Below are 24,849 nucleotides of genomic sequence, written 5' to 3' on the forward strand. Positions count from 1 at the left end.
ATTTATTATTATGGCTCAAGTTAGCTTTTGAGTTTGACACCCCTGATCTAAATAAAGCCTGGACAATGTCTGTGATCTATGATCTGATCAAGCGCGCCATACCAAGCTTCGGGGAACGCGTGAAACTTTTATAAGGTCCTGAGAGCAATCACGCGACTCCTATTCTCTCTTACACTCCAACCGATTTTACATTATTCCCGGAATCTTCTTCGACGAGGCTGGCTTTCAAATCGGCTCTATCCATCAACGTCATACTTCGTCTATGTCTGTTTTATTTCATCCACGGGGCAAGCTTATTTAGGTTTTCCAATGTGTTTTAAGGCTACCGCGATCAATCTCTCCGGCTTGCCACAAGTATAATAAGAATGGATATTTATTTCCCTCCTTTTTATCATAATATGCAAATTCTTGATCTTAGAAGCTATCGCGAGTAGAATTTAACTCTGTTTTCTCCCACCTCCACGCCAAGCCATCCGTAACGTTCATTTATCACGCTATGATTCTTTTATCAGTTTTCCAGCGCTATTTATATATCAACAGTAACGTTTCATTCGAACGAAATTCAGGAATACTGTTCATCTTTCTCGCTGTGTGTTTCTTAATGCTCGGCAATTAATCATTAATCGGTAATCATTCGATCGCGAATTTTATGCGTTCGAGGCAAGAACGGAGAAATTTTGAAGTCACGCACTACTTTCGCTTTAATAGAGCTACTAGATGGAAGGATATGTTTTTCTTTAACTCTGATTTTGTACAATTAACGCAGACGAGTTCTATTTTGCACGTATACCCGCAGTCTAGTAATCAAATTCAATTTAAATTCGGCAGAATTAAATTTGTACGGTCATTGACCCATTTGTTACTCCCACATTTTCATTTACGAATGATACATATAATTGCTTGTACATCTCCGGCGAATTTTTTAGGTTCATAATTGCAAATTTGCTGCCATTTTTCTAATCAAATTCAATTTAAATTCGGCTGAATTAAATTTGTACGGTCATTGACCCATTTGTTACTCCCACATTTTCATTTACGAATAATACATATAATTGCTTGTACATCTCCGGCAAATCTTTTAGGTTCATAATTGCAAATTTGCTGCCATTTGTCTAATCAGATTCAATTTAAATTCGGCTGAATTAAATTTGTACGGTCATTGACCCTTTTGTTACTCCCACATTTTCATTTACGAATGATACATATAATTGCTTGTACATCTCCGGCGAATCTTTTAGGTTCATAATTGCAAATTTGCTGCCATTTTTCTAATCAGATTCAATTTAAATTCGGCTGAATTAAATTTGTACGGTCATTGACCCATTTGTTACTCCCACATTTTCATTTACGAATAATACATATAATTGCTTGTACATCTCCGGCAAATCTTTTAGGTTCATAATTGCAAATTTGCTGCCATTTGTCTAATCAGATTCAATTTAAATTCGGCTGAATTAAATTTGTACGGTCATTGACCCTTTTGTTACTCCCACATTTTCATTTACGAATGATACATATAATTGCTTGTACATCTCCGGCGAATCTTTTAGGTTCATAATTGCAAATTTGCTGCCATTTTTCTAATCAGATTCAATTTAAATTCGGCTGAATTAAATTTGTACGGTCATTGACCCATTTGTTACTCCCACATTTTCATTTACGAATAATACATATAATTGCTTGTACATCTCCGGCGAATCTTTTAGGTTCATAATTGCAAATTTGCTGCCATTTTTCTAATCAAATTCAATTTAAATTCGGCAGAATTAAATTTGTACGGTCATTGATCCTTTTGTTACTCCCACATTTTCATTTACGAATGATACATATAATTGCTTGTACATCTCCGGCGAATCTTTTAGGTTCATAATTGCAAATTTGCTGCCATTTTTCTAATCAAATTCAATTTAAATTCGGCGGAATTAAATTTGTACGGTCATTGATCCTTTTGTTACTCCCACATCTTCATTTACGAATAATACATATAATTGCTTGTACATCTCCGGCGAATCTTTTAGGTTCATAATTGGAAATTTGCTGCCATTTGTCTACGAACAGCACAGTTTCTGCGTACACGAGAACGCCGCGGTAGTATCTCAGAAATTCAGCGGAGAACGCGTTAGCGTTAGACACTAATGTTGCCAGGTGTAAGGTTAACTGAAACAACATTCAATCATGTGTTACAGGTATTTTCGCAAGTCGACATACTATTCAGCATCGGTGGAAAATACTACACGGGAGAGCCGATCACGTACACTTACATGGAGGATAAGATATTCGAGACATCACGGAACATTACCATCAAGCTCCATCATCGAGTCGGTAAATACGTCAAGTTGAGACTCCACTTCTCGGACAGGTGGATCATGATCAGCGAGGTGACCTTTGACTCCGGTGAGTAAGCGGGACCGATCGTTTTTATTCAAGCTACGAGCCGGTCGACAAGAATATATTGGATTCTTTCCCAAAGAAAGGCTGGATACGCGGAACGTGTAATTCTTGCATGATATACTGCACAATCTTTGTCGAACCGTTCCAACACGGCAGTCTGAAGCAGAGAACGATAAAACGTACATACACTCCCGGTCAAAAGTTTCGCGTTAGTTGCATTCGGGACGCGTGAAACGAACGAAAATCGACACTGGAGTGGTCAAGTGTATATTAACACTATGCCGTCCGCAGATCATAGTTCTGGATTCATAACAACGCGGCACTACTTTCAGATTTTAGCTCGGGAGTTTCGTACTTTTTGGAATTTGAATTGTGAATGTCTATCTTGAGTTCTTACCTTAACACTATGCCGTCCGCAGATCTTAGATATGTTTCTTTTTTATTTGACGCCGACATAATAGCTTGGAAATTTTAGATTTTAAACAAATTAATATAATATAATATTAACATAATAATATTAATATAATTAAGATATGTCATCCAAGAATTTTCGTACTTAATTCTTAGTTAAATAAGCACAATGCTATGGTCAGTTTGCTGCCTTCTAACAGCCAAGAAATATAGTTCAAATGTTACTTCAGTTTTTGAAAATGCCACCAAAGTGGTACCATCGGCATACAACAGATGAGCCGTTTATTTTGAAAGTGACATAAATCACTTTTTCTTTTTTTTAAATGAAAAGATACCCTTCAATTGTAATTAGTGTTACCATTAACTCGATTTTTTTGAAAAAGTGACTTATGCCACTTTCAAAATAAACGGCTCGGATAGTTTTTGCATGGCACCAGCGTGGTGTCACCGGACGGCATAGTGTTAAATACGGTACAAAGTACAAATTCTCCCTAACTGACGTTCAGATTATGCACAAAAATGAACGATTTGGGAAGAGGAGATACGATTAGTCGAGCCTTGCGGCTCGTTTTTATAATTGTTGACAATCGGCGACTATAAAAACTAAGGCTCGAATAATCACATCTCCTCTTCCCAAATTGTCCAATTGTGCGCAATATGAGCGTCAATTAGGGAAAATTTTTCTGTATTATCGGGATAGAAACACATTTACTAAATTTTGGGTAGCGTGCCATTATGAAGCTATATAGCTATGAACGAGAAGAAAGAAATATTGATTGATATTAATAAATTATATACAGGTTATATACAGGGTATCCGAACTTTTTTTGATCAAACAGTATCATTATATTCTACCAACGAAAATAAGAAAAAAATATCATATAAACGTAGGTTCAAAAATGCTTTATTAAAAAATTGAAGAAAAATACGAAATAATAACGGACTAATTGAGAATATTTATCTACATATCTACAAAAAATTGTTCGAGTTAATAAACATAGCTTAGAAAAATAAAGACAGACTTCTACATGGAACGAAAATCAGTTTGTTGTTATTTCGTATTTCTGTTACAATCTTTTTAATAGAGCATTTTTGAGTCTATGTTTATACGACGTTTTTTTCTTATTTTTACTCTTTTTATTCTTTTCCCTCTTTGTATTATCACTCACGAAAAACTAAAATGTGGATGAAGATCGATGAGATTCTTATAAATATAGATTAAAAATTAGATTTACTGTATACAATATATTTTGATGAGGACTTTATTCATAATTTTACTGCTGACATTGAGTATAATTTTGCAGTTATAATTCAGCAATCCATGTAATATCTGATTTCATTCGACACGTTCCAGTCGATAATCTCCAGTAAATAATTAATAAACCGTAACCAATGTGGTAAATTAGCCAGATCAGTATTTTTATACTAGCTGTATCTAGCGAATACGTAAATTCCATCTATCAGTGAAATCGACGATATAGTTGCACAGTGCGCTGTACTTTTGATCGGTGGTATACAAAAACCATCGCGTATCGCGAACTAAGGGGGCCAGGTAACAAATTGGCCTGACGCATCGAGCCAAGCTTAGAACGAAAAATGTCTGCATGTGACGCAAAATCGTTTCGGGACGGGCGCGTGTCTTTTTGCAATTCCTCGCCTTTCGTACACGATTTGACGTGACCGGTCCGACTGATTCCAACTGCACCCTCTTTTCAACTGCGGCCTCCCCGCTCGCCCCTCCGCGCGATTCCGACAGCTCGGCTACCGACTGTCAATCACTGAAAAATAAACCCGAAAATCCCGCTCCTATAAATTGATACACGGTAATTGACAACGGCTTATTATATATCTGTCAGTCGGACGTTTTCGATTAAGTCGCACGCAACACGGGCAAAACAAAGGATCCGCTTTCGGTCGCTCGGATCGAGTCCAGACTATTTTCACCCGGTTTCCCGGTTCTCTTTTTTTTTCCACGAACGCTTCATGTTTCCTTTCCACGCGACTAGAGAGTGTCCCCCGATACGAGGTAATGCTCTGTTTCAATGCAATTCAACTTGTCCGGATCCCGTCGCCGGTGGAAGGGGAAATAACATCGTGAACGTTAGACAGGGGAGAAAGCGCTTTATCAATGGTGATATATAAAATCGCGGAGCACATCGCCGTTCCGAGGATTGTCCTCGATCCTCCTCGCTGAATATAAGTTCCGTCCGATTCAAATGGAAATCGTTTCCTTATGTCGAGTTTACCCGTATTTACGGAAGATCTCCTGCCTGCGCCCCGCTCCCGAATAAAGAGGATTTATAATAGGAACGATACCAGGAGCCATCCGGATCCATGGAAACGGAAGGAGCTCTTTGATTTTAATACGAACCGGTTGATCCGCGCTCCGGCGAAATATTTGCGCACTCTCCCGAAACTAATCGATCGGAATCAGAAGTACTGTTCAACCCTGCCGGCATTCAGAAATCCTCCATAAAATACTTCGGTGCTGTCAACCTTGTTTTACAATGCTGCACAAATTTTATTAGACCCCGACGTTCCCTCATTATGCGCCATTAACGACTACGTCTATGGGAACTTCTTAAGCAGTCGCTATTATGGGTCTCACAAATCGATAATGTTTATTGCGTTATTATTGACATGAAAGTAAATAAATAAAAAATTAGAATCAATTGTCGTTGCATATATCAATAATGAAGGGGCCCAAGTTCATTACAATTTTTCTGACAATGATATTACCAAGTGAATAAGTACAGTAAATTCTATCTAATTGACGCTGAGGTTGCTCATAAAAATGGACAATTCTGATTATTTGAGCCTTTCGGTTTTTATAGTTATCGATTGTCAACAACGAGAAAATTCCGCGAGGAATTAGGAAGAAATTACTATACCACGTTGAATCGTGGCATGTAACCTCTGAATTGCCTTCAAATATTGACATGTGCCCTCCGAATTGTATTCGAATCGTGACATGTGGCTTCCGAATTGCCTTTGAATCATGACAAAAAATTAGAAATATTCGTCGGAGTTAGTCAAGCGTCTTATGCAACACGCGCCGCGGCTCTTTTGATTCGAATTCCCGGAAAACAATACAAAATTGTCTGTCCGGGTGAAAAAAGTTTGTCCCCGAAAAGACCGCGGAACTACAAGAAACGTGACCAATTTGCGTCGAATCGCGGCATGTGGTCTCCGAATTGCCTTCGAATAGTGGCATGTAACCTCCGAATTGCCTTCAAATGTTGACATGTGGCTTCCGATTGTATTCGAATCGTGGCATGTGGCTTCCGAATTGCCTTTGAATCATGACAAAAAATTAGAAATAAAAAGATTAAGTCATCGTGTTTATTCTAGCATTACTATGTATTCTTTTATTACTTTTCTTGCCGATCGGCCCGAGTTCCTATAAAAACGGCCGCGAGGCTCGAAGAATCGCGTCTTAATATTCTCAGATTAGCCGGTTTTAATTCCGACCACCAAACATTTCTGGAAGAAATTATTGTAATTAGTAGCGGACTCAGTGTTGTCTTTATTGCGAACATTTCTGCTTACAGCAGCTTAAACTAGATAAGTCTGACTTTGTGTTCCATTTTGGTTTAGTTGATTTATACAATTGGATTGTCAATTTTTAATGCTTGCGCAGTTATTTGGTCTTTCTGCGCGGTATCATTGAATTTTGTTTAAAATATACAATTAGTTCTTGACACGCATTTCATTTCATACTACAGGACGTGACTTATTTTTCTTTCGGGAAAAATACTGACATTGACGATCTTCGTGGTCAAAAGTGTCTATTAAATATAATTGAAAATTATACTTGATTGTGATGAGTTGGAGTAAAAGGAAAATACTTTAACAGTTTGTTAAATAACATCGTGTTATTTGGTCTGCTCTGACATGCTTCACGATCGTATAGAGATAAGGAGTAGATGAAAGGAAAACAATTTTTTGACATTACATGTAAATCAGCTACTATATACTAACGAATAACTTCACATGTTCAGAATGATTTGTTTGTGCTTAATGTAAATGGTCAGCAATTACCATGAAGATCTTCAACACCACTTTAATTCAGGATAAAGATTCTAACCTTACACATTTTTAATTGCCATTCGCCAAATACCACTTTGTCCTAACATCGTTCTTACACTGAACGTAGTTTAACAAATTGCACGCATTTGTTGGTCATAAAATATGAGAGAATTGCAGTTACTATTTATAGGACAGTGACACAGGAAAGAAAACTAATTTTATCAGTTTGTCGGAGTATATTAGTTAGGATAGAATTAGTTCAGAATAAAGATTCTAACGTTACACATTTTTAATTGCCATTCGCCAAATACCACTTTATCCTAACATCGTTCTTACACTGGACGTAATTTAACAAATTGCACGCATTTGTTAGTCATAAAATATGAGAGAATTGCAGTTACTATTTATAGGACATTGCCACAGAAAGGAAAACCAATTTTATCAGTTCATCGGAGTATATTAGTTAAGCACATATCGTGACTGTACAATCGCTGCACTCAGTTCAAGCGAGGCAAACTCGGTGCTTTGTTTTTTCGACGAATTAGTTCGTTGCTCCGAGCGATTAAATCGACGAGCGGTTCCGGTTCGACGCAGCTACGTAAAGGAAATCCAATTAATTCGAAGATGACGTACAAATCCGACGAGAGAATAGGGCGGGGAAAGAAAGAAAAAAAAGACGAGAGCCGAACGACCTTTGCCGAGCGAAAAGGCCGAACAACAAGAACGAAACGCGCTGGAACTCTTCGTTTCCAGCTAAGCGAGCACAGGGCTCTGTGAAGAAAGATTCTTTGTTGGTCGGTACCGAGGAATTAAACGCAACGGCGCTCGAGTCGCCAAACAATTGAACAGGGAAGTTTGCCCTCCACGTAAAAACCATGTCACGAAACTCAACTTTCGAGCTTTATCATTTAACCCGGGAATGCCTTTAAATAGGCATCAAAGACGTACCTCGAGCGGAAGAACCGATGCACCGGAGAGAAAAAGAAGCGATCGAGCGAACAACTGGCCTCCCCGCAAACTGCAATAGAGTCGCGCGTAAAAGGGCCGCGATGCATCAAACGTCGTGACTCTGACCTTCTTCTTCTTCTTCGTCTTCTTCTTCTTCGTTTTCCTTCCTATTTTACTCGGCTCTAAATAAACGAACGGAATTACGAATCGAACGGGGCGCGGTGCGATGCGGTTTTCAAGGAAACATCTTAGCATTATGCAAGGCATCCCTTGCACAAAGGGTCCTTTGTCAGCGAGATTTGCCGACCTAACAACGGGCTCATAAAGTGGGCATGAAACTTTTCCAGTCTGCGCTCCGCCATCCGCTGTTTTTTCATCTCAAAGGATGTACATGGAAATGTACCCCAGACAATTTCCCCGTCGAGCAAATACCAGCTGGAAAACGGCACGGCGGAACGTTGACGGAGGCGAAACGTATGATCGCCGAATCGATGCGTCGCGTCGGCCACCGACTTTACCGGATGCTCCGTTTCGATATCGTTTGGATCCGCGGCAAGTCGCGTGCATATTATTCGAACGCATATTTAGACGGTTTAATTAATTGCCGTGAAATACGTATGCATGGACGCGCAAACACCGGATGGTTGTGCCTTTTCAGGCCGGCGGATTGCTGCAACGTTTTCAGAATATTCTTCTGTGCTGACGCTGTTTGTTTATATAAAATCCAGGATTCCGAGGCGACTGTTCAAAGATATTCACCAGAAAATTACTTTCTTTTAAGAGGAGTTACGTTCAAAGCGGCACGGAAACACGGAAAATTCTGCAGTAACACATTTTCCTGCGCTTCGTGCAATCCGCTTTCAGGAATTTTGTAACAAAATTCAGATCGTTTCAGAACAACATATAATTTGTATATTTAAACGGTAGTTGGAAAACAACTTGTGTTAAGCAACGATAAATATTGAGATAAGGAATACACATCGAAATACACAAAACATCGAAATTCACGAAATCAATCATCGAATTTATATCTACGAACAAACTGTGGATTTTCACGTTTTTTTTTACTATTTTTTATGTTTGTTACACATAAATATATAGTCTAAAAAAATAACTACAATTCTACATGAAACATTTTATTATTTTATGACATACAGATAGCCCTCCTACAGCACGGCATCCTATAACACGGTTTCGCTCTAACGTGATAACAAAATTTTGAAAACCTTTGTACGACACTGTACTCCTACAGCAGTGCATAACATGATTTTAGTTTAACATATTTAAAAACTAAATTACCTTAAAATAATGACGGGGAGGAATAATGGACTATTATACGTGTGTGTGTGTGTGTGTGTGTGTGTGTGTGTTATATGTATAATATATATTATAGTATATATTATAGAAACTATAATTATTATAATGAAGGGTATATAGATATATACCCTTCCGCTGAAAGAAACCGAAAATTCAAAATTGTCTATCTTAATACCATGAACTCTACAATGACCTTGTAAGGAAACCAGAAAACAAATCAAAATTGCAGGATAAAAGATGCAACAAATCTGAATAAAGAAGAAAGTTCAGAAAGCGATGGTGATATCGTTTAACCGAGAAAACGTTGTTTATTTATTAAATTAAGGTTGCATTAAATGAAAATAATATTTTTTGTCTTTTTTTTCATTTTGTATTATACATACATTGTTTGTTTTTAATACATTTTCGGAACGCAACCCCACTTTTTGTACTGACTCTAGCACTCATATAACACGGTTTCACACAACACGGCATTTTCTAGGAACTTATCTACCGTGTTATAAAGCGGGATACCTGCATTATTGAAAAGCAGAGCACGGTTCAATATCCAAAAAATGATGAAACCGAAATTCTCACCGAACACTCTTTTCTTTGGAAGCAGCGATATCCGGAAACACAGCTAACACCTCTAAATTTCGCTACCGCAGCTCAAAACAATTAAACCGATCTTTCATCCCCCGTATCCGAACGCGCACGTTAAAAGCGTGCCGAGATAAACGTAAACATCGTCCGCATTCGCACAATATTTCCAAAAGCAGATAACGTTGTATAATTTATCCAGTGGCTAATAAAGTTCTCCGTCGGCAGATAACGAACCGGGGAAAGTCGCGATTAATTCCACCCCCTGTTCGCGAGGTTTTTCATGCGAGCCATGCGAGTTAATCTCGCGAGGCAACTGCCCGGTAATGGGATTATTAACGAGATAAGTTTCGGTGAAATTTTTCGTGGTCAGGGCTCGTTGTCGATTAATAAACTGAGCATCCGGCTCGGAATCTTGAAAGTGGTTCTTCGCAGCCGAAGCCACCGAAACCGCGCGGGGGTTTCAAGCCGAAGTAAATGTTCGCGATGCATCGGCAGAGCGACTCGATATGAGCCGTTTATTTTGAAAGTGGCATAAGTCACTTTACCGTAACGAAAAGTGGCGATTTTTTAATCTTTATACGAAATTATTTATACTGAGAAAAATATCAGTATCCTGAGATAACAAATACAAGTAAATCTTCTCGAAAGTTAGCATCCATATTTTTAAACGTGTTAACCTTTTAGGTACGGCTGAATTCTGCGCGAGGCTATTTCTTTGCACGGCAGAGTCTGATGTGCACTGAACAGAGTCTGATACTGTATATACCGGATGTCCCAAAAATGTCTCGCAATCCGAAAGTGGCGGGTTCCTCGGGCCATTTAAAGCAACTTTTTCCTTTACAAAAATTTTCTCCGAGGCACCGTTAACGAGTTATTAACGAAAAACCGCGACAAATGAGAGACGAGCTCAGCTGGCGCGAGGCGATCGAGCCAATGAGCGGAACTAGGCTTCGCGCACTGGTTGGCTGGGCCGCCTCGCGTCAGTCGTACTCGATTCTTATTGGTCACTGTTTTTCGTTAATAACTCGTTAACGGTGCCTCGGAGAACATTTTTGTAAAGGAAGAAGTTGCTTCAAATGATCCGAGGAACCCGCCATTTCCGGATTGCGAGACATTTTTGGGACACCCTGTGGACTGTTGTAAATCGATGCGAAGACAAAAGAAGTGTGAAACAATGCATATGAAGACGATTATTTGGTTCAAACGATGAGCGAGTGAGCTACCAGAGCAAGCCACCATAGTGGCGCGTCGTCCAGAGAAATGATATCCGCGTTCTGAAAGATGATATTCGCGCCTATAGTGGCGCGTCGTGCCTAAAAGGTTAAAATGCAAACCCTTAAAATTTAAGGGTTTACATTTAATATATCGACTTAAAAACAAAGTGACTTATGCCACTTTCAAAATAAACGCGGCTCACATATTGAATATTCAAAGCGAAGAATGAGTCGGCCGATCCCTGGCGCTGAATCATTTTTACGGCGGCTAGGTAACCGGAGCGGCGAGGGCGGCGGGGGGTACGCACCTGACAAGGCGATCCGCGCCCAGCTTCTCGTATTTCCCTGACCAATTACGTCGTTCCGGGACGAGTACAAGAAGGAACAGCGAAATCCCCGCAGGACCGTAGCGAGCACCGGATACCAGCTGAAAGAATCGGCCCGAGCGCATCCATTATTTTTTCTCCCCGGCTTTCCGGCCCGGAGGGGGGCCAGACGTGCTTGCCGACAGATCGAACGATTGTCTTCAAAGAGATTGCGAGGAAATAAACGGGATAGAACTGTCGCTAAACTTTTTAACGAATCCCTTTCGCCGTCGACGGGGCCGCTTGAAGGGCTGCGAGGCGCGATTGCTACATTTCCGCAGAGACTTCGCCGGCGAAGTGCTCGTCTTCGGTTATTGTTGGAACTTCGACGCCTTTCCTCGGGAATAATCTCCATCGCTAACAACCCGATTCTCTTCGATTTTTCTTCTTCAGAGCTGAGGGGTTGGTCTTTGCGCGCGTCAGTCATGGATTGGTCGTATTCGTGGTGTTAACGTTAGCTACCTCTAGACTTCGTTTATTAGTAAAAAGCCTTGGGTGAGCATCTGCTATACTTGTTAAACACGTGGCTATAGTCGTCAAATAGTCGGAGAGCTGCTGAGCCTAATGAGTGGGAGAGAGAGAGAGAGAGAGAGAGAGAGAGAGAGAGAGAGAGAGAGGGAAAGAGAGGGAGATTCTATTTTGTATGTCTAAATTGTCTATCTATGTTGTATCTTCTAAACAAAATTCAATTGTGTGAATGAACTGAACCAAAATGTAACACAAAGATAGAGCATCTAGTTTAATGAAAAAAGTGTACATTCGATGAAAAGAGGTGTACGTTAACATAAATACATCAATCAAGTATAATTTTCGATTCTATTTAATAGACACTTTTGATCACGAAGATCGTCAATGTCAGTATTTTTCCCGAAAGAAAAATAAGTCACGTCCTGTAGTATGAAATGAAATGCGTGTCAAGAACTAATTGTATATTTTAAACAAAATTCAATGATATCGCGCAGAAAGACCAAATAACTGCGCAAGCATTAAAAATTGACAATCCAATTGTATAAATGAACTAAACCAAAATGGAACACAAAGTCAGACTTATCTAGTTTAAGCTGCTGTAAGCAGAAATGTTCGCAATAAAGACGACACTGAGTCCGCTACTAATTACAATAATTTCTTCCAGAAATGTTTGGTGGTCGGAATTAAAACCGGCTAATCTGAGAATATTAAGACGCGATTCTTCGAGCCTCGCGGCCGTTTTTATAGGAACTCGGGCCGATCGGCAAGAAAAGTAATAAAAGAATACATAGTAATGCTAGAATAAACACGATGACTTAACCTTTTTATTTCTAATTTTTTGTCATGATTCAAAGGCAATTCGGAAGCCACATGCCACGATTCGAATACAATCAGAAGCCACATGTCAACATTTGAAGGCAATTCGTTGGTTACATGCCACTATTCGAAGGCAATTCGGAGACCACATGCCGCGATTCGACGTAAATTGGTCACGTATCTTGTAGTTCCGCGGTTTTTTCGGGGACAAACTTTTTTCACCCAGACGAACAATTTTGTGTTGTCTTCCGGGAATTCGAATCAGAAGAGCTGCGGCGCGTGTCGCATAAGATGCTTGACTGACTCCGACGAACTTTTACATCGGCATAGCGAGGAAATCTATAAATCACGTAAACGTGGAAATAGCACGGCGACACTCGTGGCACATCAAAATTGTAACACTCGTGGCGGAATAAATGTATTCTAAAAGATCTGCTCTCTTTGGTGCATCATCCGGAAGATGAGCAACAAGAAGCTCTTTCAGCACACAGGGTACGTCGTCTGGTCGGGTCGAATCGGTTCTTCTCGGGTCTGTCATTTCCTGTTACTCTCGTGATCCCCTCGTACCGGGGTCTCTCTCTCTCTCTCTCTCTCTCTCTCTCTCGGCTGCCTTTCGGAATAAATAAATGCGGACCGGATCAACGAGCATGAATTTCACGCAGAGCGCACGAATGAGATCCGTATGAAATTATCTGTCTGGAGGGGGTCGATACGGTGCAGGGATTCTCGAGGAAAGGGTTGCTGCGACGACGGTGAAAAGGGGTGGCGCGGCGAAGTTGTTGAAATAAAGTAGTCCGACTGACGCGTCATTAGCAACAGCCCGCTGCGAAAGCTCCTGTTTCGACCGCTCACAAAGGCCGTCTCCTTTCAGCCGCGGCATTAATCTGCGAATCCTTTCGAATCCGTTTCGTCACGGCTGCGATTCGTTCACCTGCGTGAAAAACAGTTTCGACAGGCCCTTTCCTCTCGGGGAGGATGTGAAAGGATGAAACTTGATTAACGAGGGTCCGCTGGTTCGCCGCACAGATCATTTATTTCCGACGGAAAATTCCAACTAATCGATAACTAATCCTTTATTAGCCCGATCAAAAGACTGAAAAGGATCCTTTTGTCCCGCGGGTTCTCCTGTTTTAGCGCGACGTACTAGTTCGAACGGTTAACGTCCGGGAACGAGCTTTTTAATCAGACGACTTTGTTAGAAGTTCGTGCAATTAGAGTATTTTTGATTGATCATTTTGTCCCTTATCAAATTGTCGGTACATAAATGGACTTCACGGGAGCCCGTGCAATTACTATTGATCGATCATTTTATTCTGTTTCAAACTGTCCGGGCGTAAATGGACTTTCGACAAGTTCCCGCAATTACTGCTTCTGATTATTTTATTATTTTCAATCGGGCTCCATTTCTCGTGCGGTGATTGTTTGGATAATTTAGTTGGTTATCAATTAACCATATTTATTCTCAATTTATCAATCTATCAATAATGTTATCAATTTGCCATATATATATATATATATATCAATTAACCATAGAAGAATTTAAATAACATTCGAATAATTGTAATTGTTTGGATAATTTAGTTGGTTATCGATTAACCATATTTATTCTCAATTTATCGATTTATCAATAATGTTATCAATTTGCCATATATATCAATTAACCATAGAAGAATTTAAATAACATTCGATATCCAGTAGTCAAAAGCTCTAATTCAGACCATTTCGTAACTCAACAGATAGGATTAGGTTAATCAAAACGATGATTATTGCATCAGTGATTATGACATTGGGTGTGCAAACAGAATGTTGCTAGAATGTTTAGAATACAAAATAATGAAACTACTATTTCCTATGGTAAATTTCAACTTTATAATCTCGGTTATATCGAGTAAACGACTTCGACATTGTCAGAAATTTCGGAGATAATATACGTGAGCGCCTTACGTGTTGAAAGGATGCGACATTGTTTCTGTTGAATTTTTACAGGCAACGTAAATATCGTAACAGAGTTAATTTTTATTGAAAAAGAAAAAAAAGGAAACACACATAAAGCTAACTGATAGCACAACTACACACCTCGCTCGTCCGCAGGCAACTAACCAAAGAACAAAATTTTTGGCCGTAGGAGCCTCAAGAAAAAAAAAGGCAACGCAGACAGTAGACAGTCGTCGCACTCTCTCGCCAGATGCGACGCAGCTCATCGTACAACGATGTAATACCATAATTGAAAATATTATGTCCCTCGCAGGACAACTTTCAACAGTTTCACCTTCGAAAAATATGGGAAAATATGGGAAAACCTGACACTATTATTAACCAATGAACACTGACGACGATCAATCATCAAGATCTTCCAACGTCGGGTCACAAAAGGCCTGTTTCGAGTCAGAGGCGCTCCGTTCGACAAGTCCACGACGAACGTTTATCTGACAATGGCGGCGATGTCGGCCAGTAAATAAAAATAAAACGTGATGGAACGCGTTATAAGGCAACGCTTGGCGGCGACGTCTGACGTGCTCGAAGCACCGGAAGCATCCATTCGCTAGACAATCCCACGGTGGTCGGCTCACAATGGCGGACGTTCGATTAAGCTCGATTGAAAACGAGGTCGCGGTTGGAGCGTAGTTCCGCAACTCCATTTCCGTCTCCGTCGACAAATCGAAGCATTCGAAAATTTCTCAGCTCCTCCACCCTCTCGCGGCCCGTGTGCTCGCGAGATCAAGGGGCGCATTAGCAGCAACAGCTGCACGGACCCGCAACGCGTGCATCATCTTCGCTTTTCGTCGCGAGTACAAGTCGCGAGGGAACGCGCAAAGAGGGTGCAGAAAGCGGAAAAAAGAGCACGAAGAGGCGGGCAAAAGCTTGCGAGGAAACCACGCGACGATAGACCGACGCTTCTTACCAAACTCCTTTCCACTTTCGTTCTTCCATCGATTTTATTTTTCATTCCCGGCGCCGAAGAAAGGCAGCCCCGTTGCGTCTCCGCGCCGCGCGATGATTTATACGCGGAAGATCCACCTACGTAAGTTATGGCCCGCCCTTGTCGCAATCGCGCGGCATCCTGATCCGATCGTAAATCTGGCTACCACTGTACCAGCGAGTGGATGCCGTGCGATGCTAGACCGACTCTGTTATTGTTTTGTATGACGAAGTAATCGCGCTGCAAACCGAGCCTGCTATAATTAAACGGGAGCGTCGGTATCGCGGGAGGTCGCACCACTTTCGAAAATATTTAGCCGAGCTACGAGAATGTATGGCGGATTCTATTTTAACGCTTAGCCAACCGAACGGGGAGATCTACCCGTTTGAAATTCAGTCGGTTGACGATCGAATGGACGATTAATGAAAAATGAAAAATGATTGCTTCATTTTATTAAGATTTGCAAGAGGTACGAATGCTGAAGAAGTGATCGACGCCATATAAGTTTGCTTCATAATTTTGGTTTAATCGAATGAAATATTTTAATTTTATGAAAATTTTTCAGCTTTCTAGCGCGGTCGTGGATTGTTAACGTTCCGGTTTCTTTTCCCGCACCTGTTCAAAAATAGCAAATTGGATTTTACGAGAATAGCAATTATCTCTATTATTTAACCCTCTGAATACGGAGTACTCTCGAATGGAATCATCGATACAAACGAAGCGAAATAGACAAATCAGTCGCTGTGACCGGCAGTCGCGTATCATTACGAAGATACGGTCGAACCTGCTTTTGTCCGGTCTTTTTTATACGATCTTTATATGCGATTTCTTTTGTGGTATTTGTTTTATGCGATTTTCTTTTTAATGCGGTATATGAATATGTATCGAGATTCTGTTCGCCATATATAAGTTCGCCGCGAGGTTAAGTCGTTTTCTATCAGTGTGAATGTACATATTGCATCAGCCGTTTACATACCTAATCGCATCGGACAATTTCAATACATATTGCACCATCTAATAACATTAGTTAATTACCGATCTTCGAAGTGCGCACATTCATATCTTCTGACCATTGAGATAGTATTAATTTTATAGTGAGATTGAAGATAAATTAATTACTTTTTCTATTTAGATATAGTTTTTTATCATTTTTATTTTATTTTTAGACATAAGTACTGTGAAAAAAGTGAAAAGAAAGACAATTGCATTAGAAACTAAAATTGCAATGTTAAATAGACTAGCAGATGATGAAGGATCTACGACTCTTGGCAAGGAATTTATTATTATTATTTATTTATTTATCTTCAAGTGGCGAAAGCGATAGCAAACCAGTTCATCGCAAGAATTTACGCGTTTTGGATTATGACGAGTAGTACTGAATTATGTACATTTTGAAAATTTCTCTATGTTTCAAATGAGAAATTAAAATTTTTTTAAATGTTTCCATGTGTAATTTAATTATTTATTTTGTTTGGAAAATATTCTCTCGCTATTTCATAAAGCTTTGACATATTTTCTGAGTGATCCTTTTTTTATGCGGTCCCTCTCCACCGTATAAAAAATATTTTCTTTAGCATGTTGTGAAAAATTATTTGTTACATTATTAGTATTTGTTTCTAAATATTTATTTTGTGCGGTTTTTTCTACGGTCCCTATCTACTACACAAAAACAGGTTCGACTGTAATTATAAAGAAAGATATTCAATATTGATAATAAATAACAAGTTTCATTTGATAAACACAATGTTCGAACATAATAATAAATTAGTACAATAGCGAAGCATTATGCATTTCGTACATATTGATAAACTCGTAGAGGGCGTGTAATATATACACCTTTCGTAGCCAAAAGGTTAATATTGCAGCGGCACAATTGATATTAGAAATATTTGACCAACCTTTTAGATAATGAGGTAATTAAATAACTGGGTTGGCGCATAAAATGAAATATTAATCGAGTTAATTAACTCGAGGTCGTTGGCATTCGCTGTATATGGTCCAGTGACAACTATTCAACGAATATTATTTATTGTATTATTCAATTTCGAAATAGCTTGAAGGCGTTACGAAAATTTCAAAACTTTATTGATCATACTAATTGAACAGTGTTCCTACAGATAATACAGATTTACGCCTGCTGAGAATTTTACCGAAGATAGGATACACAGTTCTTAACCTTTTCGTTAAGCAAATAGATTGACTCAAAAAGTATGAACCGACAATGCAGTACGGATGCGATAAACCCATTGGTGTCATCTATTTATGTGATACTCGCTGACGTTGATTGGCGTTACAAAACGGAGAGAAACAATGGCGGGTCATTATAGTAGATTTTATGCGCGAGATCGATTATTCTGAAGGTTAAACAATTCATTGTAAGCGCAGGACAAAAACAAGCATGCTTTATGTCCAGATTCAAAGGGGTTACGTATAAAGTAACCATACAGCACGAAACAATGAAGGTAAACACGGATAAAAACCATAAAATAATTAGTGAACGAATTCAGCGAAATAACAGGTATTCGATTAAACTTCGCGCGTGCAACATCAGTGATAAGTTCGCGAACGTGCTGATTTTAAATTAACAAATTCTCGCATAAAGAACTGTTCGTTAAGAACTGTTAAGAACCGCTGGTTTCTGTAATCGTTAAAAAACACACACAGAATATATACTGCACAATCCAATTACACTGGAAACTCGACACTTTTTTTGCTAAAAATATTCGGAGATGAAACTTCGCCGATCTTCAGCAGCTGATTAAAAAAAAGATCAAAGGATTGATCTCGATTAAAATGCAACGCACTTCTTCCGTGCCAGAAATCCGGCGATGACCTTTTAAATACTCCGCAGTGTGCGGACCCAAATCCACTTATTTACAATTGTGCATGTTGTGCGCGGCACAGAATGTTTCAGCGGAACGGGGGAAGAAAAAATTGTTCGATCAATCGCGGCACACAAAGCAGTCGCGATTCGGCACACAAGCACGCGCCAGTGTAACGAACCCGACAGATAAAGAATTTAATTGGAAACTCAATTCCGATTATGACACTCCAAGTCCTTTGCAGGCGCGTCGCCGTGACAAGAATTTAATTGTAGCACGGGACCCGGGCACATTGTTTAACACGTTGTTTAGCACGGCATATGCGCGAGAGACTTTCCCCCCATTTAAATCGCGAGAAACACGCTTGGAAATTCAACCGCTTCGGATCCCGAGAAAATGGGAAAAACGGGGGGCTCGTTGTTCAATTATCTTAATCCCTCCTTTGCGACGTCCGCAGGACCTCAGAACTCGCACCTAAATTGCGTCAAATTAGCGACCAAGCCGCGGCTAATCGCGTTGACGGTCTTTCGCTATCCTCGTGTCCACGTAAATCACAATAGTTTTAAGCACCGTAAGCTTGAATTGCACCTTATTAACGCTAATCCTACCGATCCGTTTAAACTGACCAGTTTCATATTTTTTTTCAGACTCGTTCGTGGAGTATAATTGAACGAATTTCTGAATCCAAGCAGTACGTTATAATAAAACTGGGAGAAGGGCTAAACAAATAATCTTTTCATCGTTTTATAACAACCCTTGTTAGTCGCTGTTAGGGCTCGGCAAGTTTCGTGTTAAGCTGCATAAAAGTTTCTGACATCTACGTAGAAATCGTAACGCTCTCGTAATTATGACATTTATTTTCCTTGTTAATGGCCAGAATTTATGTAATTCTGTATGCAATCTTATATCGTTTTATGAAACTTTATACGCTGAATTTGAACTGCACAATTTTTTTAATTTTTAAAATTGTTGATAATAATTATTACTTTTCACATATTCTGAAGATATTAAAAAATACGATATAAACGATTTCGAGGCATACTTTCACCAGTCAAATTGCTGAAGTAAAATCAATTGCTTAAATAAACAGGATGCGAAGAATGTAAAATGATGTCCAACTAGGTCAATTATTCTTATATAACCTTGAAATGAAACTTTGTACGCTGAATTTGAACTGAACAATCTTTTTTATTTTTAAAATTGTTGATAATAATTGTTACTTTTCACATATTCTGAAGGTATTAAAAAGTACGATATAAACGATTTCGAGGCATACTTTCACCAGTCAAATTGCTGAAGTAAAATCAATTGCTTAAATAAATAGGATGCGAAGAATGTAAAATGATGTCTAACTAGGTCAATTATTCTTGATGTTTAACTAATAATAACTTAATTGTTGATGTGTAACTAGATCTTTATGCATTTATAACATCGATGTATTTATAAAACGTAATATTTTCGGTATTTTTAAATATAAAGGATACTTTATATGTTTTATGTTTTATGCTTTTTAATGCTCTGTTTTATGTTTTATGCTTTTTAATATAAAGAATATTTTATAAAGTTAAATAAATCTTTTTGTAATCATTTTGAGGGAACCATCTCTATTGCATCAGACGTTTAGATATTTTACCAAATAATTTGTTTCAACAAAATATTAAAACAATTTACTAAATAAGAGTCTTTGACCTCTCGAATACTATGTTGTAGTCGTACAATTTTGTTACTCTTTTATTTGGTTTATTTTTGAATACAAAAATATCATACGTCTCATTCGATGAATATAAACTTAATTATGCTCGAAAGCATACCAAAGCCACAGAAATCGGTCACCTCACAGTAATCGGCTCTGTAACTCTACGCTGTTACTTCAAGATACAACATTTATAAAATTGACTCTAAAGATACGAACCACGAGATTAGGGATGTTATCATGTTATAGCGATTTCAGAAATGTATTCAACGCAAACAAATTAATTCAAAATCCGAAGCAGCCTCGGAGCAACAATCAACAGAGAATATCTCTATCGAACCGCAAACTTCCCGATAAACTGACTACTTTCCGACGCGCACAAATTCAGGAGCTTGTTGCTTGACGGGTCAGGCGGTGGTCAGCCTCAGCACCTGTATGGAAACTCGTTTCCCGTGAAATTGCGACCTCGCCGGTGGCCATTACTGTTCGATGGAACACGTGCCTTACCACCCGACGAGACCGGGCCTTCGCGAAACAAAACCCCTTTTCACAGTTGATACCCGCTCCCTCGCGAAGAATGTTTAATATCAGATTTCATAGGGGGCGGGGGGAGGGGGCCGACCAGGCGTAGTAGACTAGACGGTTTGTCAGAGGTGACAGTGGTGAGAGCGCGACGCTCGCCAAGGCCACGCAAAAGCCTATATCAAACGCGACGACAGCTTTGTTTCGCTGGGAATAATCCTGCGAGGGACCCGCGGCAGAGTAAAAAGCTCCGTGAATCGAGAACGGCGGAAGGCTTCATCGTCGAAGCCCGCGCAGAGGCTTCCACACACTTACCAACTCGATCGTCCTTCGTCCCCCCGCGGCTCTTTCTTGTTGCTCGCCGACGTTTTTATCGTTCTGATGAACGACCAGTCTCGAACGTCTCTCGCCAGATTTTATTTAACGACACCGACAGAGAGCCAGGATTCATGGACATCCGCCGGGACCGTTGTCCTGGCGGAGCTCTCCGAAAGGATACAAATTGGTTTGATGCCGATTGAAAGCTCGTTTACTACCGTTCTTCTTGGCGGGGCAGTTTCGCAATTGATTTTTGTATCGTGTGATAAATGGATAAGGCGTAACGTGTAACTTCAACGACTGTGATCGCAGATACGTTCAATGTGAACGTATCAATCACGTTTGGATGTGGCAATTATTCGTTTTAAACATGCTGTAGCACGAAGTTTTGGGCTAATACGCGGGATAATGATTAATTGGTGGCACAATCGAGAAAAGAGACGATCTATTTGTAATAATAAATCGAAGAGAAAAATTGTTTCTTTATATGTTTTCGAGAAAAATATGTTGGAGGATGCGCCAAGTTCGCGCAGCTTGTAGTATGACGAGAAGTATTGTAGAATTGGTATGTTATGACTAGACATGTCAATTTACAGTAAATTCTCCCTAAAAGGTATGGAACTCGGAATTGAAAATGATAATCGCCAGACACTCAGACACGTTACTGGGAACTCGAGCTATGTACAGTAATAACTCTCGGAAATGTTCGGAGGTCGGAATTGAAACCGGCAGATCTGAGAATACTAAGTCGCGATTCACCGAGCCTCGTGGCTCATTTTTATAGAAACTCGGGGCGGTCGGTAAAAAAAAGGTAGCGTGCCGATGTACATTAATATGAATACATAGTAATGCTAGAATAAAAACGATGACTTAATTTTTTTATTTAAAATTTTTTGTCGCGATTCGAAGGCAATTCGGAGGCCACGTGGCACGATTCGAAGGCAATTCGGAGGCCACATGCCACGATTCGAAGACAATTCGGAGGCGATTCGACCGAGATTGGTTATTCGGATTTTATTACCTGACTCATACTCAAACGAACTATTTTGAGTTGTCTTCCAGGAATTCGAATCGACGTAGCAATGAAGTACATAGGCGTAGGACTGGCGCAGAGAAATTTACAGCATCCCAAAATTTAGCATTTTCAGGAGAAACTACTGTATTCCTATTCAATAGTATTATTTTCCAAACTAATACCTCTCGAAAATGGAGACTCGAATGAAAAGAATTTCTGGTCACCCTCTATTCAGCATTTTGGTTATGATCTGGAAAAAGTGAGAACGTCGAAAAGGTACTGAATATCATAATTTTTAGTTCATTGAATCAATTACCTGGATTTTATGAAATCTTCGGATTATTGGTTTGGCAAAGTGTTAAATAATGACCTTAGTGATTTCTTCTGACCAAGAATATTTAATTATACATTTTAATTACAGTTTAATTATACATGTACATTTATTAAATAGAAACGAACTTAGTGATGTAAAAATTGTAGCGAATTAAAAGGTTTCGTAATTTCGTGGAAGAAATTGGACAGATTTTATCTATCTGTTCACATTCAAAGAGCTCCTTTCTTTTCGTTCATATAAAAAGCATTATGTTCAATTTTGAATAAACGATGTTATCTAAAATATTTTTCAGTCAAAATGAACTGAAATACAAAAATCTAGAATAATTACAACTCTAGGGAAGATTCCGGGACGGTTGCGAAAATATTTTATGGAGAGGGAGTTCCACAATCGTCCCTCAGTGAGGAGGTTGTCAGAGACTAAAAATGCTTCATTATTTTACTTTTAATATCGCGTTTGCTCATTCGTTTTAAACTCGAGTTCCGTAGCGAACGAAATAGATTGATGCGGACGAGAAAGGACGAGTCGCTTCTGAAAGAATTTTCTTGCTTCGGTGCTGCCTTCCATTTCGCAAAATGCCGCTCACGCAAATGGGATGACTGCAATCGTCTGCTAACGAAACGTGGTTCCCGCCCGTTTCGCGAAATCGCAGCATTTCGGATTTCTCGTACGTCTGAAAATGTCTTTGATCGCGAAAGAGTCGCGGAAATTGTTCGAAACCCAAGGAAATCCGGGAGCCGGTCGACTAATTACCGAAGAATCAATATTGAGATAAAACGACGTAAAAACTTTCCTTCGCCGCCAGGAAAATGAAAAATTTCTGCCTCACCGAGTGAAATGAACGTAGCCGACGAATTCACGGCTGACTTCCCCCGTTTTTCGAAAGCCAGGTATCACTTGACTCATTTGGCATTATTAAAAATTCCGTTCCGGTGCCTCTTCGGGAAACCCCGAGAACAGTTCCGTAATTAGACAACCGAATCGTTCAATGGTCCATCGATCAAGCGAACGGGAAAATTCCGCGAAACTGTGCGCGCGCGAGCCCGCGCTCGCGCCACGCTCGGCGTTCTTTTTTCTATCGGAAAGCGTGCGGTGCTTGATTATGCGCTCCACGTGCACTCACTCGAGTGCCTTCTTTCCGCTTAATGATTCCGCGTACACTCGGTGGCTCGTAGCCCGCTAATAGTTTCTGCCCCAAATGTTCACCGTAACAAGGCCGTTTAGCGATGTCTGCGCCATGGCGCGACCCCATAGAAGAATTCCTGATTCACGATCTCTCTCGAGCAGTCGGTCCCTCCTTTTCTCCCGCCGCTCGAGAGGGGCCGTTTTTAAATATTCCAAGGTAGATAAATGAAAAATGGAATGTCGAACGGCCAGACGGCATTCGTCGCGATATTTTCGGTGACCCAATTTCGAACAATTTGCATGGTCGCGTCGAAAAAGCGAACTCGTTTAATCCACCGGGTTCGCTTTTTCGAAGTACGAATAACGCAGTTGCGGACCCGTTCTTGTTTTATTTTCCACGATTTTCATCTCTGTACATGGGTGTGTTTGTGTGTGTGTATCTGCGCGCAGACGTGGCCCACGGAAACTTCACGCCAGAGGAGGCACCGACAACCGAGTCGCCGATTCAGAGCGACGTTTTTGTCGAGAAAAATGGCGCCGCGGAGGGCGAGCTTCCGGTCTCCACGGCGAAACACGACGACCCGACGTACATGGCGGTCGTGATCGGGGTGCTAACTGCCGTGATCCTCCTGCTGGCCGTCGCGATATTTCTGATTGTCTCCAGGCACAGGCAGCGCAAGTGTTTCGCCAGCCCCATGACCGGCAAAGCGCCCTCTCATCTTGGATCCACCTGCGCCACCGTCGAGAAGGGTGCTGCGCTAATGGCCTACACTCTAGAGGACGACGAAAGGTATTCCAGCAGCCTTCTACTTCATATCTCATTTTAATCATGTTACGTACATTTATGTAAATATACGATTTTGTGCACCAAATTCTTATTATTTTATAATTTATATCTTATAACTTATAATTTATGATTTATAATTAATTAATTTATAATATTATAATTATATATATAAAATTATATATATATTATTATAATAATATATATAATAATTATATATAATATAATATATAATAGTATATATAATAAAAATAATAATATATATAATATATATATATATATATATATATATATATATAAAATTATAATTTATAATTTTAAATTAATTAATTTATAATATAATTTTAGTAATGGATACTCTCCCCTGATCTTGAAGATTTTTAATATCTGTCAAGATCATCACCTCGAGTAGCGTTGCGAATTATGGTCTAGAAAAGTAACTCACAAGTTTGTTCACATCTTAGTTGTTATGATATGGTGTGATGTATAAGTATGTGTTAGAATTAGATCACGAGGACGACACTTTGAAGATTAAATTGTCTTTCAACCGTCCGAATATATACATTGCATAAATTTAATGATTTTTATGTACGATTTAGTTGTTGTGTGTTGATGAAAGTATAAAATATCGACACGGAAGGTATAAAAGTGAAGAAATCTCTTAAAAAGTGAACCTTGAAGTTATTGTTCTGTAAATCCTAATTATTAATTGTTCGACAATAATTATCATTATCCAGTACTCTGGTTTCTGGTTGTTTGATCGTGTTAAAGGAAT

At 39.5% G+C, this 24,849-nt stretch overlaps 1 protein-coding gene across 1 annotated transcript in view; it reads left to right on the forward strand.

Moving 5' to 3' along the window:
* LOC117221499 (discoidin domain-containing receptor 2) overlaps positions 1 to 24,849 on the forward strand; it is a 331,317-nt gene that overhangs the window by 254,380 nt on the left and 52,088 nt on the right. The window contains exons 8-9 of the mRNA XM_033472520.2: positions 2,187 to 2,394; positions 23,741 to 24,080. Coding sequence (XP_033328411.1) covers positions 2,187 to 2,394; positions 23,741 to 24,080 — 548 coding nt within the window. The remainder of the gene's footprint in view (positions 1 to 2,186; positions 2,395 to 23,740; positions 24,081 to 24,849) is intronic.

Source organism: Megalopta genalis, chromosome 1 (genome assembly GCF_051020955.1).
Source record: "Megalopta genalis isolate 19385.01 chromosome 1, iyMegGena1_principal, whole genome shotgun sequence".
NCBI lineage: Eukaryota > Metazoa > Arthropoda > Insecta > Hymenoptera > Halictidae > Megalopta > Megalopta genalis.